Consider the following 18,814-nt stretch of genomic DNA (forward strand, 5'->3'; position numbering starts at 1 on the left):
TGTTGTGTTTTGTCATTTTTATTTCATTTTTAATTTTAGTACATCCAGATAAAATAACTAAAACTGAGAGCAACTAGCAGAGAGAGCTCGAGTTAAGCTTTTTAGATTTTATTGTATTTCAGTTATTGTTAAATTTATCATAAACATTTTTTTTATTTTTTAACTGATTTCAGTATGTGTGTGTGTGATAGAGAGAGAGAGAGCGAGAGTGTGTGTGTGTGTGTGTGTGTGTGTGTGTGTGTGTGTGTGTGTGTGTGTGTGTGTGTGTGTGTGTGTGTGTGTGTGTGTGTGTGTGTGTGTGTGTGTGTGTGTGTGTGTGTGTGTGTGTGTGTGTGTGTGTGTGTGTGATGAATTATTGAGTACATCAACTGAAGGACATGCAGAAAATATTAACGCATCATCAGGGAAAATAAGCAGAGATGTGATCGTAGATATTAATGAATCTCAGCTATTCTTCAAACGCTCACGATTTCTGGTCAATGTGTGAATGTTAATAGTGCATTATTATACTTCAGAGACGCAGAACATGATGCATTATGGTAGTAGTACATATCTTCATATATGGATATTGACACTGTATCAGATTATCATAAATACGAGTTTCCCACTTGGAGATTTATAGTCAGAGTTTCCTAGTCGAAAATCCTAAATTACTAATTGAAATGATTCTCTTTTGTTTGTCTAACAAACTGACGTCACTCCTTTTATCCACTGAAAATGATTATTTGTCGAAGCAATTGTGTCCCACAGAAGAAAGTTCCTGTTTTTGGCTGGTTTTAATAAAAATAATAATAATAATAATGCATTTTATTTAAAGCGCCTTTCAAGTCACTCAAGGTCACCACACATCAAGAAGTAGCAACAATAGCAATTATAAAATAATAAATAACAGTATACAATAACAATAACAAACATGACAACTAAAAAAAATGATGTGTTTGTTCCGAGTTGCGTTCGCTTTAATCACACACACTACATCATGAGAGAACTGACGCATCTGATGAAGTCTATGGAGGTAATGAATGGATGAATGGCATGCTCTACTGTTGCTCGGTCTTCGTCAACAACACGCGCTTGCACCCCCTGCTGGTGAGGTCGACTAACAGCAGATGGAGATTATGCTCGGTAATCTACTGCTTTTCCTGCAGTTCCTGGATGTCAATGTTGAATTTACTGTTGAATTTGAACCACTGAATTTGTGGAAGCGAATTTGCAAAGCAAAATAAAATGCACCGAAAATTGCATGTTGAATATTATAGGTTGTAATTTTAAACAGTTTGAATATTATGAAAGTGAAATATGAAAGGTGAATATGGATTATTGAATTTTTAATAATGAAAATGTGTTTGAAATGTTTTGAATTGGAATATTTACAGCTTAAATATTCAACCATGTTAAATTCCAGCCCATAAAAATGCAAGCCCTAAAAATATAATGCATTAAAATACAAGCATGGGTAATGCAATGCATATTTTTTTCAAGTTGTGAAATTCAACAGGCTTTTTTTTTTTTTTTAACATTTGGCATTATTTTACTTCCATTGAAGTCATTCCTGTAGTTCTGGAGATCCTGAGTGACTCACAGGAGTAATGAAGATCTTGACCGGAGTAATGAAGATCCTGACTGGAGTAATAAAGATCCTGACAGGAGTAATGAAGATCCAGACTGGAGTAATGAAGATCCTGACAGGAGTAATGAAGATCCTGACCGGAGTAATGAAGATCCTGACATGAGTAATGAAGATCCAGACTGGAGTAATGAAGATCCTGACCGGAGTAATGAAGATCCTGACCGGAGTAATGAAGATCCTGACAGGAGTAATGAAGATCCTGACCGGAGTAATGAAGATCCTGACCGGAGTAATGAAGATCCTGACAGGAGTAATGAAGATCCTGACTGGAGTAATAAAGATCCTGACAGGAGTAATGAAGATCCAGACCGGAGTAATGAAGATCCTGACAGGAGTAATGAAGATCCTGACCGGAGTAATGAAGATCCTGACAGGAGTAATGAAGATCCTGACCGGAGTAATGAAGATCCTGACAGGAGTAATGAAGATCCTGACCGGAGTAATGAAGATCCTGACAGGAGTAATAAAGATCCTGACTGGAGTAATAAAGATCCTGACTGGAGTAATGAAGATCCTGACTGGAGTAATGAAGATCCTGACAGGAGTAATGAAGATCCTGACCGGAGTAATGAAGATCCTGACTGGAGTAATGAAGATCCTGACCGGAGTAATGAAGATCCTGACAGGAGTAATAAAGATCCTGACTGGAGTAATAAAGATCCTGACAGGAGTAATGAAGATCCTGACTGGAGTAATAAAGATCCTACAGGAGTAATGAAGATCCAGACCGGAGTAATGAAGATCCTGACAGGAGTAATGAAGATCCTGACCGGAGTAATGAAGATCCTGACAGGAGTAATGAAGATCCTGACTGGAGTAATAAAGATCCTGACAGGAGTAATGAAGATCCAGACCGGAGTAATGAAGATCCTGACCGGAGTAATGAAGATCCTGACCGGAGTAATGAAGATCCTGACAGGAGTAATGAAGATCCTGACCGGAGTAATAAAGATCCTGACCGGAGTAATGAAGATCCTGACAGGAGTAATAAAGATCCTGACCGGAGTAATGAAGATCCAGACCGGAGTAATGAAGATCCTGACCGGAGTAATGAAGATCCTGACAGGAGTAATGAAGATCCTGACCGGAGTAATGAAGATCCTGACAGGAGTAATGAAGATCCAGACCGGAGTAATGAAGATCCTGACAGGAGTAATGAAGATCCTGACCGGAGTAATGAAGATCCAGACCGGAGTAATGAAGATCCTGACAGGAGTAATGAAGATCCTGACAGGAGTAATGAAGATCCTGACAGGAGTAATGAAGATCCTGACAGGAGTAATGAAGATCCTGACAGGAGTAATGAAGATCCTGACAGGAGTAATGAAGATCCTGACCGGAGTAATGAAGATCCTGACAGGAGTAATGAAGATCCTGACCGGAGTAATGAAGATCCAGACCGGAGTAATGAAGATCCTGACCGGAGTAATGAAGATCCTGACAGGAGTAATGAAGATCCTGACCGGAGTAATGAAGATCCAGACCGGAGTAATGAAGATCCAGACCGGAGTAATGAAGATCCTGACAGGAGTAATGAAGATCCTGACTGGAGTAATAAAGATCCTGACAGGAGTAATGAAGATCCAGACCGGAGTAATGAAGATCCTGACAGGAGTAATGAAGATCCAGACCGGAGTAATGAAGATCCTGACAGGAGTAATGAAGATCCTGACAGGAGTAATGAAGATCCTGACAGGAGTAATGAAGATCCTGACAGGAGTAATGAAGATCCTGACCGGAGTAATGAAGATCCTGACAGGAGTAATAAAGATCCTGACCGGAGTAATGAAGATCCAGACCGGAGTAATGAAGATCCTGACCGGAGTAATGAAGATCCTGACAGGAGTAATGAAGATCCTGACAGGAGTAATGAAGATCCTGACCGGAGTAATGAAGATCCTGACAGGAGTAATAAAGATCCTGACCGGAGTAATGAAGATCCAGACCGGAGTAATGAAGATCCTGACCGGAGTAATGAAGATCCTGACAGGAGTAATGAAGATCCAGACCGGAGTAATGAAGATCCAGACCGGAGTAATGAAGATCCAGACCGGAGTAATGAAGATCCTGACAGGAGTAATGAAGATCCTGACTGGAGTAATAAAGATCCTGACAGGAGTAATGAAGATCCAGACCGGAGTAATGAAGATCCTGACCGGAGTAATGAAGATCCTGACCGGAGTAATGAAGATCCTGACAGGAGTAATGAAGATCCTGACCGGAGTAATAAAGATCCTGACCGGAGTAATGAAGATCCTGACAGGAGTAATAAAGATCCTGACCGGAGTAATGAAGATCCAGACCGGAGTAATGAAGATCCTGACCTGAGTAATGAAGATCCTGACAGGAGTAATGAAGATCCTGACCGGAGTAATAAAGATCCTGACCGGAGTAATAAAGATCCTGACAGGAGTAATGAAGATCCTGACCGGAGTAATAAAGATCCTGACCGGAGTAATGAAGATCCTGATTGGAGTAATAAAGATCCTGACAGGAGTAATGAAGATCCAGACTGGAGTAATAAAGATCCTGACAGGAGTAATGAAGATCCAGACCGGAGTAATGAAGATCCTGACCGGAGTAATGAAGATCCTGACTGGAGTAATAAAGATCCTGACAGGAGTAATGAAGATCCTGACCGGAGTAATGAAGATCCTGACAGGAGTAATGAAGATCCTGACCGGAGTAATAAAGATCCTGACCGGAGTAATGAAGATCCTGACAGGAGTAATAAAGATCCTGACCGGAGTAATGAAGATCCAGACCGGAGTAATGAAGATCCTGACCGGAGTAATGAAGATCCTGACAGGAGTAATGAAGATCCTGACCGGAGTAATGAAGATCCTGACAGGAGTAATGAAGATCCAGACCGGAGTAATGAAGATCCTGACCGGAGTAATAAAGATCCTGACCGGAGTAATGAAGATCCTGACAGGAGTAATGAAGATCCTGACCGGAGTAATGAAGATCCTGACAGGAGTAATGAAGATCCTGACCGGAGTAATGAAGATCCTGACCAGAGTAATAAAGATCCTGACCGGAGTAATGAAGATCCTGACAGGAGTAATGAAGATCCTGACATGAGTAATAAAGATCCTGACAGGAGTAATGAAGATCCTGACATGAGTAATGAAGATCCTGACCTGAGTAATGAAGATCCTGACATGAGTAATGAAGATCCTGACCGGAGTAATGAAGATCCTGACCGGAGTAATGAAGATCCTGACCGGAGTAATGAAGATCCTGACCGGAGTAATGAAGATCCTGACAGGATTAATGAAGATCCTTACCAGAGTAATGAAGATCCTGACCGGAGTAATGAAGATCCTGACCGGAGTAATGAAGATAGTGACCGGAGTAATGAAGATCCTGACAGGATTAATGAAGATCCTGACCGGAGTAATGAAGATCCTGACCGGAGTAATGAAGATCCTGACCGGAGTAATGAAGATCCTGACAGGAGTAATGAAGATCCTGACCGGAGTAACCAGAGTAATGAAGATCCTGACCGGAGTAATGACGAGTCTGACAGAGTATAGAGAAACGGTTGTGGAAGGACTGACGGATGGAGGAGTGTTCAGCTCTTTAACTCTTCAACTGTTCTCGCGAGTGTAAAATACTCTTGGATCGACTACAAAACTACACTGGTGTTCAGGGACAGGCATTAAGCTGGTTTAGATCGTACTTATCAGACCGTTACCATTTTGTCTGTTTAAATGGGGAAAAATCGAAGATAGCGTCAGTAGACTATGGAGTGCCGCAAGGATCGGTGTTAGGCCCTCTGCTATTCTCAATATAAATGCTGCCACTTGGTAATATTATAAGAAAACATGGAATTAATTTCCACTGTTATGCTGATGACACTCAATTATATATTTCATCACGACCAGATGAAAACACTAACTTTTCTAAATTGACAGAGTGTCTAAATGATATAAAATGCTGGATGACGTGTAATTTCCTGCTATTAAATTCAGATAAAACGGAGGTATTACTTATTGGTCCAAAAAACTACCCACAAACTCACTTACAATACAACTTTAATATAGAAGGATGTCCTGTTACTTTATCCACTACAGTAAAAGACCTGGGTGTTATACTAGACCGCAACTTGACTTTCGAAAATCATATTTCATATATTACAAGAACAGCCTTTTTCCACCTTAGAAACATTGCTAAGCTACGTAACATGCTATCTGTTTCTGATGCAGAAAAGCTAGTTCATGCATTCATGACCTCGAGACTAGATTACTGTAATGCTATATTAGCTGGCTGTCCTGCATCCTCAATAAACAAGCTACAGTTAGTGCAAAATGCAGCCGCTAGAGTTCTTACTAGGTCAAGAAAATATGATCATATAACACCTATTTTATCATCTCTACACTGGTTACCTATTAAGTTACGTATCAATTACAAAGTATTCCTACTGACCTATAAAGCCCTAAATGGTTTAGCTCCTGTGTATTTAACAGACCTTCTATCGCCATACAATCCATCGCGCTCTTTAAGATCACTAAATTCGAGACTTCTGGTCATTCCTAGGATATCTAAGTCCACTAAAGGAGGGAGGCCGTTCTTGTATTTAGCTCCTAAACTCTGGAATAGCCTTCCTGATATTGTTCGAGGTTCAGACTCGCTGTCCCAGTTTAAAACTAGATTAAAGACGCATCTCTTTAACCAAGCATTCACTTAATGCTTAACCTTTAATACTACTGCTGAATCAGTTCGAATGCATTAACATTATGAACATCAGCTATGCTAATTATTTCCCATCTGCCTTTCTGCTGTTATCTCGGGACGCTAGTCCTGAGGTAAATAGCGTTCGTCAGCTCCAGTTTGTATCCAGCCTCTCACGGAGACTTCAGATGCCCCAACGCCTGTGAAGAGACGACTCGACGCCAGTGTAGAGACGACTCGACGCCTGCGAAGAGACGACTCGACGCCTGCGAAGAGACGACTCGACGCCTGTGAGGAGACGACTCGACGCCTGTGAAGAGACGTGACTCGACGCCTGTGAAGAGACGACTCGACGCCTGTGAAGAGACGACTCGACGCCTGTGAAGAGACGTGACTCGACGCCTGTGAAGAGACGTGACTCGACGCCTGTGAAGAGACGACTCGACGCCTGTGAGGAGACGACTCGACGCCTGTGAAGAGACGTGACTCGACGCCTGTGAAGAGACGACTCGACGCCTGTGAAGAGTCGACTCGACGCCTGTGAGGAGACGACTCGACGCCTGTGAAGAGACGACTCGACGCCTGTGAAGAGACGACTCGACGCCTGTGAAGAGACGACTCGACGCCTGTGAAGAGACGACTCGACGCCTGTGAGGAGACGACTCGACGCCTGTGAGGAGACGACTCGACGCCTGTGAGGAGACGAGTCGACGCCTGTGAAGAGACGACTCGACGCCTGTGAAGAGACGACTCGACGCCTGTGAAGAGACGACTCGACGCCTGTGAAGAGACGACTCGACGCCTGTGAAGAGACGACTCGACGCATGTGAAGAGACGACTCGACGCCGGTGAAGAGACGACTCAAAGCCGGCGATATGTTATGCCATAAATTACTACTTGATTAACTAACTGTATTTTTCTATGTACATTTCCGAAATGCACTTTCTGTAAAGCTGCTTTGAGACAATGTGTATTGTGAAAAGCGCTATACAAATAAATTTGAATTGAATTGAATTGAATTGAGTGTGTGAGACTTCAGGAGAGTTTCACTGCGATGACCATGAAGCTCCTCTACCCTACACACACTAAAACCTTACACACACTAAAGCCTTACAATCCAACACTGAGCTTTCAGAAAACACACTAGAACAGGTTTTCCTGCTTGAATGTTGATTATTTTCCTCATATTCTCCATTGTTGCGGCTCCTCTCTTCCCAGTCTGTCAGTAACGCTCTGTTTACTTCCTGTCTCTATGAAGCCCCTCCTTCTGAAAAGCACACTGTGCTCTGATTGGTCGGCTGGAGCAGTGTGTTGTGATTGGTCGAGCACTTCGAGTGTGTTTGGGAAATGTCCCGCCCCTTACCATAACCGCCAGTTTAACACACTACTAACTAACTCAACCAGGCCCCGCCCCTTTATTCTGCATATGAATTATTATAATGAGGAATATTGTGACGTGTTCGTTCCCGGAAGAAACTCGAGATACAATGGAGGCGTTTCAGGAGTTCAGAAACACTGACACTGATATAGAGAAGAACTGGAGCGTTACTCGACTAGTTTACGTCATGGTTTTATTTATTAATTTTTTTTACTGTTTATCTGTGTGTGTGTGTGTGTGTGTGTGTGTGTGTGTGTGTGTGTGTGTGTGTGTGTGTGTGTGTGTGTGTGTGTGTGTGTCAGGATTGCTTGCCATGGAAAACCTGGAAATATAAGGGACAGATTGTGATTTCCAGGACTTGAAGAGTCACATGTTGTTCTAGTAATGTGTTTCTTTGACAGTTTGTGATGAAATAAATGATTTCAAAACTCCAGTCATTCTTCATTAATGTGTCATAAACACTGACTGTCGTTTCTCTGCCTCTTCATCTTCAGTTTCTTCTGTCTTTTATTTCTCAGCCTGTTTCCAGAGATCACTGGAGAAATGCACACACACACACACACACACACACACACACACACACACACACACACACACACACACACACACACACACACACACACACACACACACACACACACACACACACACACACACACACACACACACACACACCATCATAAAGGATGAAGCCTGTTTCCATGGAAACAGAAAGAGGAGAGCCTGTGTGTGTGTTTGTGTTCTTAAACACATCTGCACTTTACAACACTTTCAATCTTTCACATCTTCAGTCCTGATGTTTTTTGTCCTTAGATGAACCTTGTTCTTTTTTCTGCATTGTTTTTTTTATTTTATAAAATCAGATCTTTATCTGTATGTCATAGATACATTAATAGTCAGAGTTTCCTAGTTGAACATTCCTAATCAGAAATTACTAATTGGAACTATTAAACTAACTATTAACACTATTAGTTTTTACACAACATCTGCATCACCTTGTCTTGTTGTTAAAGTACTGCATATTTACATATATGTATAACCATTTGAAGCATATTGTATGTTTTATACACAGTATCGGAATTATCATAAATACGAGTTTCCTTGTTGAAAACTCCTAATCAGAAATTCCAAGTCAGAGTTTCCTAGTCAGAATTTCTTAGTCGGAAACTCCTAGTCGGAAATTTCTAGTTGGAAATTTTTTAGTTGCAAATTCCTAGTCAGAAATCTTTAGTTGGAAATTCCAAGTCGGCAATTCCTAGTCAGAAATTCCTAGTTGTAAATTCCTAGTCAGAAATTCCTAGTTGTAAATTCCTAGTCAGAAATTTTTAGCTGGAAATTCCTAGTCGGAAAATCCTAGTCGTAAATTCCTAGTTGTAAATTCCTAGTCAGAAATCTTTAGTTGGAAATTCCTAGTCGGCAATTCCTAGTCAGAAATTCCTATTTGAAGTTTTCTAGTTTGATATTGGACATGAACGCCCTCTGAAGTTGAATTTCCTACTGGGAAACTCTGAGATAATTTACACAATGATGTCCAAAAGACGTCTTTTCAATGTCTTTGTCACAAAAGTCGGACGTTGAAAAGACGTCTACTGAGGAGCCAGAATGAAAATTTTTATGACGTCTTTTTTTTGACGTGTCTCTGCATGTCCGATATAGACGTTTCATGGAACCTCTTCGTACAAGGTTAAAAACTATTTCAAATGTGGCCATTGTGGACATATTTTCAACATCATTTATGGTCTCATTTAGGAATAATTTATACTGTTTCTGGGCCAAATAAACACTCGAGATGCATTCAACTAAAACTCATGTTTATTTCAATGTAATTGTTTGTGTTTGTCCAAAAATCGGGAACATAAAATACACGTGTAAATCACACATCTTTGGATCATGAGAGAACCCAGATCTGAAGGAAAGACTTTCTGGCTCAGACACTTGTGCTGCCCTTAATCACAGACATAAAATACAGATACTTTGACTATTTCTGTCAGACATCTACAGAAGATCTTAGTGAGAAGAAACAGAGGTTTAGAAGTTTATATTTGTTTTAGATGTTGATATTTGAAGTGTCACCATTGTGGTGATCAGTGTTTGCTTTAGTTGGGCTCTTGGTCCCCGTTCTTCCTGCGTTAGCTTTTCTTTGGCTGCTGTGTTTGTAAAACACAATTGTTGTGGCAGAAAAAGCCAATATAAAGCTGATATCAGCAAAATCTTCACAAAAACAAGCATTTAATGTTGTTACATTGTGGAACTGCAATATTAGCACTAATAGCATTTAAATGATCACTTATTTAGAGATGGATAAAAATGATGTTCACACAATGTTTTGAGCATTTATATCATGTAGTTACACACAGACATAAAAAAGAAAAAATGTGCTTATGATTCACAACAATGGTGACAATTAAAAAAAGCATGAAGATGCAATGCATGATGGGTAGCTTTCATAGTATCATCCTTGATTTCCCAAGCTTTTTTGTTTTGATTGTCACTGTTGTTGTGATTTATATTTAAAATCTTGATGTCTGTGTGTGACTGCATGATTAATTTGCTCAAAACATTGTGTGCACATGTTTTTTATCCACCTTCAAATAAGTGATCATTTTAATGCTATTGGTGCCAATATTGCAGTTCCACAAGGTTGGCTGTTATAAATGCCAAATATAAACACAAAACCTAAAACACAACATTGGATGCTTGTTTTGTGATAATTATGGCATCATCTGATAATGGAGCTGATCACAGCTGATCTTGTTTTATCTTGGCTTTTTCTGCAACAGCAATTGTGTTATACAAACACAGTTACAGCTGCCAATAAAAAAGCTAACGCAAGATGAACGGGGACCAAGAGCCCAACTAAAGCAAACACTGATCACCATAATGGTGACACTTCAAATATCAACATCTAAACCTCTGTTAATTCTCACTAAGATCTTCTGTAGACGTCTGACAGAAATAGTCAAAGGATCATATCTAAATGAGACAATAAATGATGTTGAAAATATGTCCACAATGGCCACATTTGAACTGGTTTTCAACCTTGTACGAAGAGGTTCTATGACGTCTAGATCGGACGTGCAGAACACGTCAAAAAAAGACGTCATAAAAATTTTCATTCTGGCTCCTCAGTAGACGTCTTTTCAACGTCCGACTTTGTGACAAAGACATTGAAAAGACGTCTTTTGGACATCATTGTGTTTAGTGGGTGAGTTTCCGAGTTGGGCGCGTAATAAACTTTAAATATGACAAAGGGGAGAACGATTGCTACTGTGACTGGTATACTTTATTAGTTTTTACACGACAGCTGCATCGCCTTGTCTTTTTGTTAAAGTAGTGCATATTTACATATATGGATAACCATTAAAAGCATATTGTATGTTTTAAACACAGTATCGGAATTATCATAAATATGAGTTTGCAAGTGAAAAATTCTTAGTTGAAAATTCCTACTTTGAGTTTCATAGTCGGAGTTTCCTAGTTGGAAATTCCAAGTCGGAGTTTCCTAGTTGGAAATTCCAAGTCGGAGTTTCCTAGTTGGAAATTCCTAGTTGGATATTGGACATGAAGGCTCTCTCATGTTGTATTTACTACTGGGAAACTTTCATTTTGATACCCGAGTTTCTAAGTTGGGAGTGCCACGAACTTTAAACATGCTGGAGGGGAGAAAGATTTCTGCTGTGACTGGTGTACTTTAATGACAAGGCGATGCAGCTGTTGTGTTAAAACTAATAAAGTATATATATATATATATGTAAATTACCATTTGAAACATATTGTATGCTTTATACACAGTGCTGCCTTCACATGCTATTGTTATTATCGTAAATACAAGTTTCCTAGTCAGAGTTTCTTAGTCAGAAATTCCTAGTCAGAATTTCCTAGTTGGAGTTTCCTGGTCACAAATTGAACATGAACGCCCTCTTTGTATTTCGTATATACTACTGGAGGGGAGAACAATTGTTGCTGTATCTGGTATACTTTATTAATTTTTCCATAACAGCTACATTAGCCTGTCTTGTTGTTAAAGTAGTATATTCAAACGCACATATATTCAAACGCACATAACTATAGAATCAATTCTTAATGCGCATGTGAACGCCATCAGCGTCTATCATAGGTTCACGTTTAAAGTCTGTTTAGAGAGAACGGTGTCGTCTTAGCGGCCCCTAATTTAATAACAAATGATCATTTAGACGGAAGTGAATCAATCAAAACTAACTTTAGCTGGAAAAAACATTTTTCAAGAACCACTATAAAACCAAACCAATCTCTGTTACCTTAAATTATATGTTTATCTCTGTAAAGCTGCTTTGAAACAATCTACATTGTTAAAAGCGCTATATAAATGAGGATGACTTGACTTGACTAGTGCATATTTACATATATGAATAATCATTTGAAGCATACGCAAATGTAATGCAAGCAAACGTACGCACAAGATGTCTTCCAGATTATCAAAGACTTACCGACACTCGTGTACAGCTTCATGGTGATGTGAATGAAGTTTGTAAACTGGATTATAAATACACTCTAGTTTAACCTCTCAAAGGGTTTGTGTTGAGCTGAAGTGAGGAAGAATGTTCTGGAAGAAAAGTGTGAATGCTAAATAAGCACACGACACAGGGTGTAAGAAGTATATAACCAACTGTATTCCCTTCTGTTAATATACACGTATGCAGATTCATCTCACTGGAACACTCTACAATAACATTTAGAAAGAACAAGGGAGCTGAGGAGAAATGCAACTGACAAACCTGAACAGGATCGGAAATAATGGAAACATTCATACACACACACAAGCACACAAACACTCAGAGATGGAAGAGTGAAATCAAATGATGATGGTGTCTGGTTCTCGTTGAGTGTATATGGAGTATGAACAGCCCTCCACACGCTGGGTAAAGCGAGCGACATGAATCAAACAGAGGAGAGAGTCGGAGGATCAAAGTCTCCCGGATACAAGGAGATACTATCACGCCAGGTAAAGGAAATATTTTCTTGTAAACCAAATCGTATTTTGCTGTTTAATATTCAAGGGAGCATTTGCTTTCTGGAATCTGATTCACTGATCTGTGCATTTCATTGCACATTCTTTTTTTTTCTTAGGGATGATAATTAGGAAAAACACATCTCTTTTAGCACTGGGATGAGATTCAAATATTTAGACATTTCACAAACTGTTTTAAACATTTTCTTTTCATTGTAGAGTTTAGTTCTTGTAATAGAGTTGAGAAAATTAGAATACTAGAGTTCAAGATGTACATCTTCAAAGAAACAGGCCATTTCGTCTTTCTTTCAATAGTTTTTTCTGTTTTCTTAAATGCGCAAGTTCATACCTACTTTCCTCCTGAGAGAACGTGCTCAAAGACGCAGGAGAGTTCACGTTCCCTATTCGGGATGTACGTTAACTGGAACATTATTGTCTTTTCCTTTTGACATTGTGACAAAATAAAAAAGAAAGCACGCACACACATAGAAAACAAAACAAAAAAGCATCCTATCATCCAAGTCACTGCTGTTTTCCACTGGTATGGTTTGTTGATGTGACGTGGGTCAGAGGGTCTTGATCAATCGTGTTCACGAGTCCTTTTCAAACATCTTTATACATGGATATGTCCATTTGCTGTTGGGGGTTGTGTTTCGGGTTGTTGAATGAGGTACTTAGAGCAGAAACCAAGATCCTCAACGGTTCGAGGACGGAGCCCTGTGGAACCCTCAAACACACATGACGAATATCGGCTGAAACGTGGGCTGACCACGGGCCTCCGAGAGTTCTGGCGGCTGAAGGGATCATCCACAGATGTTTCGCTAGTTGTAACGGTTTGATATATATGTATATATATTCGTATATTAATTTGTTTGACTCCACAGAAACAGTATTTATCTGTTTTCATTTTGAATACCACATGCTGGAAACACAACAGAATTACGTTGCATCTGCTCCTGAGCACCAAGGACAAGGAGGAAAAGAGAGAACAAGCCAAGAAAGGGTGTGGGGAATGAGAGAAAGAGAGGGATGAAGGGAGTGGAGGATGGAAACGTGAAGCACTTGGAAAGAGAGGGAGACGGATTTGACACAGAGCTGGTTTGGCAGTATTACGGAGGAGTGTGACTGCTTAACGTTTTCGGCACCATCTGTTCCTGAAATGTCACCTATGCCAAGCCGTTCCAATCGAACTGCTCTCATTCCCAAACAATTCTCGACCGCATCCAATGAACTGATGGAGCAACAATGGATTGATCAGGAAGCCTGGCATACACGGGTGTTTTGGATCAGGCTAGAAGATGTTCTGAATATTGAGGACTCGAGTAGTATTTACAAAGAACAAACTAGAGCATCAAATGAAGTGTGCGGAATTTTTTTTTCTTTTCATCAATACAAAAGGTTTGCAGAGTTTCTTTTCATAACAGGGATTAGCTATCAAAAAATGTAAATGAGTGAAGGAATGATTCCAAACCCTATAGACACCGTACTCTTTAGCTCTCGCTGGAAATGAGGCCAACAGCTAGACGAGACAGGAAATTAAAGAAGACTGATGTCAGAGCACTATAAGTGACCGGTTAACTGCCGAAAAATCTCCCATTCCATTCCTCATTCTATCTCTCTCCTTCTCCCGCCTCGGTCCCTTTGGAGGCCGAGCTCAGACGTAATACTCTTTGTCTTTGTTTTTCTTGCTCTTAGTGCCTGTCTTGGCTGTGCCGGGCTGCTTCTCCTTCACTAGGGCCCCATTGCTTTGCGTGGCTGAGTTGCTGATGTAGTTGCGGCTCTGGTCCACCTGGTAGGAGCCTTCGTCGCGGTTTCGGTACTTGTACATAGCGTAGAGGAGGATGAGGATGCAGAGAGCGGCCGCAGCTACGATTCCCACAACCATTCCCGTCGTGCTACTGGACTCACGGATCACCTCCACTGCTCCCGGCGGCCCTCGGTCTGGCGACGAGGGGTCTGTAGTGGGGACATGGGGGAAATTGGGGGGATACGTTATACCTGGGTTGTTTCGATGCCGCCCGCCGTGTTCTGGTTCGCCCGACGGCTGAGCGGGCGGCAGGAGCACTTGGTCACGAGTGTTCATTTTACCCGCCGGGATGTTGGGGCCAATATTGATGCCAGGTTTGAGTCGGGAAACTGGTGGGGCCGTAGGGGTTAAGGGGAGTGGCGGCCGATGGGAGTTGGGCAAACGGGCGAAGGGGCGATCACCCCGGGGGGGAGGCGGGAGTACCGTCCGATCAGTGACAAGGGGCGAGTTTTTATAGTAATCCTCATCGTCGGACTCCGTCATCTCGCCCGAGCCGTAGGCCGAGACCTCCATGGGCTCTTCGCAGTCCTCCTGGTCTAGTGGACATGGGGGCCGCCCGGGCAGGGCGAGAGACTCTTTGGTGGTCTCGAGCAAGGTGAGGAAGGGGCGATAGGTCGGGGGTGGGGGAATAACAGGGTAATGTGTAGCAATTGATGGGGGGTCAAGGGAATCCACTGTTATAATTGGCAAGACTAGTTCACCTCCTAGGATGAAAGAGAGAAGGAAGATGGCATTAGTTGGAACTCGAGCAAGACAAATGAACAAGAGAGAGAGAAGAACCATCATTAGAACAGGACTAAGACTTAATGAGGTTAGTTCTAAAGTTAGTTTGGTTAGCATCTATTTAAAATCAGACTATAAAAAGCTAGGCTAATGCTAAATAATTACTGTCATATACTTGATTACAGGGTTAGGATAATACAGAAAATCACTTAAAACTTAAGCATAATGTGCTGCCCAGAGCATAAACTAGAATGTACATTCAGATAAATCCTACAAAAACAGTTCTATATCTACTGTACAGTACATACAGACTTGGCTGTGCTAGTGCTAATGCTAGTGCTAATGCTAATACTAACGCTATCTATACTAACCTCCACTCACTGACTGCATGTTTAACAAGATAGCAAACCACGTAGTACAGGTCACTTACATTAACAAATTGGCCGCATGATTTTTGCATGAAAAAAAAAATTACAAAAAGAAAGCTGTGTAAGATTGTTCTCGGATAGTGATAAACAAATTTCACCCCATGTTTCAAAGTAGGTAAAGTGTTTTGAATTCATCATTTACTGAACGTTTTTCCCGGAGCTCACAAAGCTCATAATCCCCGCTCCCCGTTGGCATGGTGATATCTTGCTAATGATGAGGATCTAAATGCAAAACTTCCCACTCTCACCCCGGGATACCGAAGGTGATATTTTCAAATTACTGTCCCACAAGATGTTCCCCTCCCCAAAACACAGACCAAATTTTTCAACATTATTATCCATAAGCCTGTCCTTTGGAAATCTCATAGCATGAATAACAAAGGCCTGTTTTTCTCAGAGTGTCAAGGAATGCCAAAAGTTAAATTATACAAGTTTTTGTTTGACATTACGCTGCTCAGATTTAGACTTGTGAAACATCAACACCTTTTAATGGAACAGAAATCTATGAAAATGGGGTGCAGAAGAGCTTTTTCTGTTTAAACACATAATGCATTTCATTGTTATTCATATGATGAGGCAAATTAGTGTGACAAACATTGCGTTTGAAGCAGCTTGAGGGGGAAGGACTGTTGGTCTGTGATCTGAAACCTTCTCAAACCATGGCATCAAAATGGCACCCTCCCCTTAACCAACCTTCAAAAAGAGCTTCATGTTTGCATATTGATGAACAGACTCATTAAACCCAAAGAAACTGTGAATCCAGTGGGAGAAAAGGTGATATTAACATTCATAACACAGAGTTTAAAATCGTTGGGTTAGAAGCTGAAAAGGAAACAGTATGTTAATGATATCTTTCACAGAGTTCGTCCCACCCAACACCCCCAATGTAAGATGTGTGTCTGCGGGCTGAGAGTCTGGGGAACGGTTCGCCGAGTCGATCTGGATTAAATTAATGCCTGTTCACGGAAACATCTTTTATATCTATTGCTGGAAAAAGCCGCTGGAGGCGACCAGCTGTTTAGAGGAATGATCTGTCAAGACCATCGAATGGAGTCTGATAATTCAGTCACTGACAAGACTAGTTTGCTGACTTTAGGTGCCACCGGGCACAATAATATCTCCTGATTTTATTACATTTTTTGGAATATCTTACGATATGCAACTTCCCAAAGCAATCCATTCCCAGAGAGGGAAGGACCAGGATCGATCGCTCCGGGGAGAGGAACCTTGAATCCGGATGATTATCATTTATGGAAGTGAGCGAAGAGATCTGAAATGGGTTCTCAATGACGAACTTTCTCAAACTCTCAATCCACATGACACACAAATCCCAAACTATCAGCGAATCAGTCTCTGCTCATGTTTGTGTGTTCATGATGGATCTCGGGAAAGATAACCCCCAGTGACACAGTCTGTGATTGGTCAAACTGTGCCTTCTGTGACAGCTGCATTGACAAGACCAACATTGTTTCATACACACAAACTAATGTCTCACATCTTCACCACAGTGCAGACTCACATTCACGGCTTTATTCATGTTTCATCCCTTTGCTTTTATTTCTAAAACTGCAATAAATGACACATACGACGGTCTGCTGCAAATCCTTCACAAGAGATGCAGTTTAAGCCAAGATGAACTGCAAGAGATTCATTATGCTCTAACTGGCCAACCATTAATAGTGAGAAATAAATCTGGACTGATACACAGAATTAAATCACTCATTTCAAACCGTACTGAACACCTGCACCAGCTCGACCCGAGTGAATACATCATTAAACACACACTTTTGTGCTTATACTGCAGTTTGAAGACAGAGAACATGGAGATACTGCAAAACAAGCAGTGAACACGACCAAAAACATTAAAACCGTCTTCCGAAAGCTCTTTCTAATAGAAGCTTGTTTTCACTATAAAGAACGAAAATATAAAAAAAGGTAAGTGCGACTTTTTTTCCTCACAATTCTGAGTTTATAAATAATTTTTTTGGGGAATTTTGAGTTTACATCTCGCAATCCATTATGTTTTTCCTGCACTTTTGTGCTTATACTGCATTTTTAAGACAGAAAACATGGAAATACTGCTAAACAAGCAGCGAACACGGCAACAGGACAAAAATACGTTAAAACCGTCTTCCGAAACCTCTTTCTTATAGAAGCTCGTTTTCGCTACACAGAACGAAAATATGAAAAAGGTAATTGTGACTTTTTTACTCACAATTGCGAATTTATAAATAAATTACAATTCTGACATTTATTCCTCAAAATTTGCAATTTCAATCCTGACTATCTGGCAACTCTAACTTTTTTTCTCAGAATTACTAGAAAAAGAGTTACAGTTTTATTTTTTAGGGAACCCTTCCGCTCTCCCTCCTTCAGTGAGTCTAAGAGCTCTATCTTGCACCAGCGCAACTGACTTTGCACACGACGCATGTATCATTCCTATTTTGCCCCCGACGCACAGCGGACTTTTCCCTCCACAGACGCACGTCGGTAAATTAGGGAATGAACTTGCGCTCCCGGGGCGGTTCAGGAAAAGAGGAGGCGTGTTCCGGCACAAACGTTCCTGGTGCTATTTTACAGTTTCAGAAAACAGTTCCGCCACACACCAGGAAAACCCTCGTCTAAAGTCAGTGGCGTTATTCAGATGCTATTTTAAGGCTGCATGCTTGGCCATAATGTAGCGTGTGCACAACGCGCATACACTTCGCTTTTCTCACCTACACAGACGCAGCAGTTCCCATTTTTGCAAACCATACATAATTAAATGTAAAATTACTTCACGAGGGAAATCATTGTGGTGTCCATGAAGAAGTGAAAAAATAGGCATAAATCTAGCTGACACATTCACCCAAATTATTATACGCCTGTTTAACCGCCCGTTTAATCTGTCTTTTATGGCCCTGACGGGAACGTCGGTCTCCTCGGCTGTGAACCGCTCCTGGCGTGCGTCTGGCATATCCGCCATTATAATAGCAATCCGCCATGGAACAAGCGCGCCTGCTCTTAAAGGGAATGTGAGATGACGCTCTGATTGGTTAATTTCACGTTACGCCCAAACCACACCTGTGAGTAATGTTGCTGCTTCAGACGAACCCATTTTAGGTGTGCGTCGAGATCCGCCCACAAAGTTACTTGCGTTTCAGATCGTTAAAATAGGGCCCTAAATGTTACTGAAGTCCTGGAG

General features: G+C 41.0%; 1 protein-coding gene across 1 annotated transcript in view; it reads right to left on the reverse strand.

Moving 5' to 3' along the window:
- Positions 1 to 12,312: 12,312 nt before the first annotated feature.
- LOC143753367 (neurexin-2-beta-like) overlaps positions 12,313 to 18,814 on the reverse strand; it is a 68,157-nt gene continuing 61,655 nt past the window's right edge. Inside the window, exon 7 of the mRNA XM_077245697.1 lies at positions 12,313 to 15,183. Within this exon, the coding sequence (XP_077101812.1) occupies positions 14,327 to 15,183 (857 nt within the window). The 3' untranslated portion in view covers positions 12,313 to 14,326. The remainder of the gene's footprint in view (positions 15,184 to 18,814) is intronic.

This window comes from Siphateles boraxobius, unplaced genomic scaffold (assembly GCF_051911475.1).
Source record: "Siphateles boraxobius isolate OS27281-9 unplaced genomic scaffold, OSU_SipBor_1 280, whole genome shotgun sequence".
Classification (NCBI taxonomy): domain Eukaryota; kingdom Metazoa; phylum Chordata; class Actinopteri; order Cypriniformes; family Leuciscidae; genus Siphateles; species Siphateles boraxobius.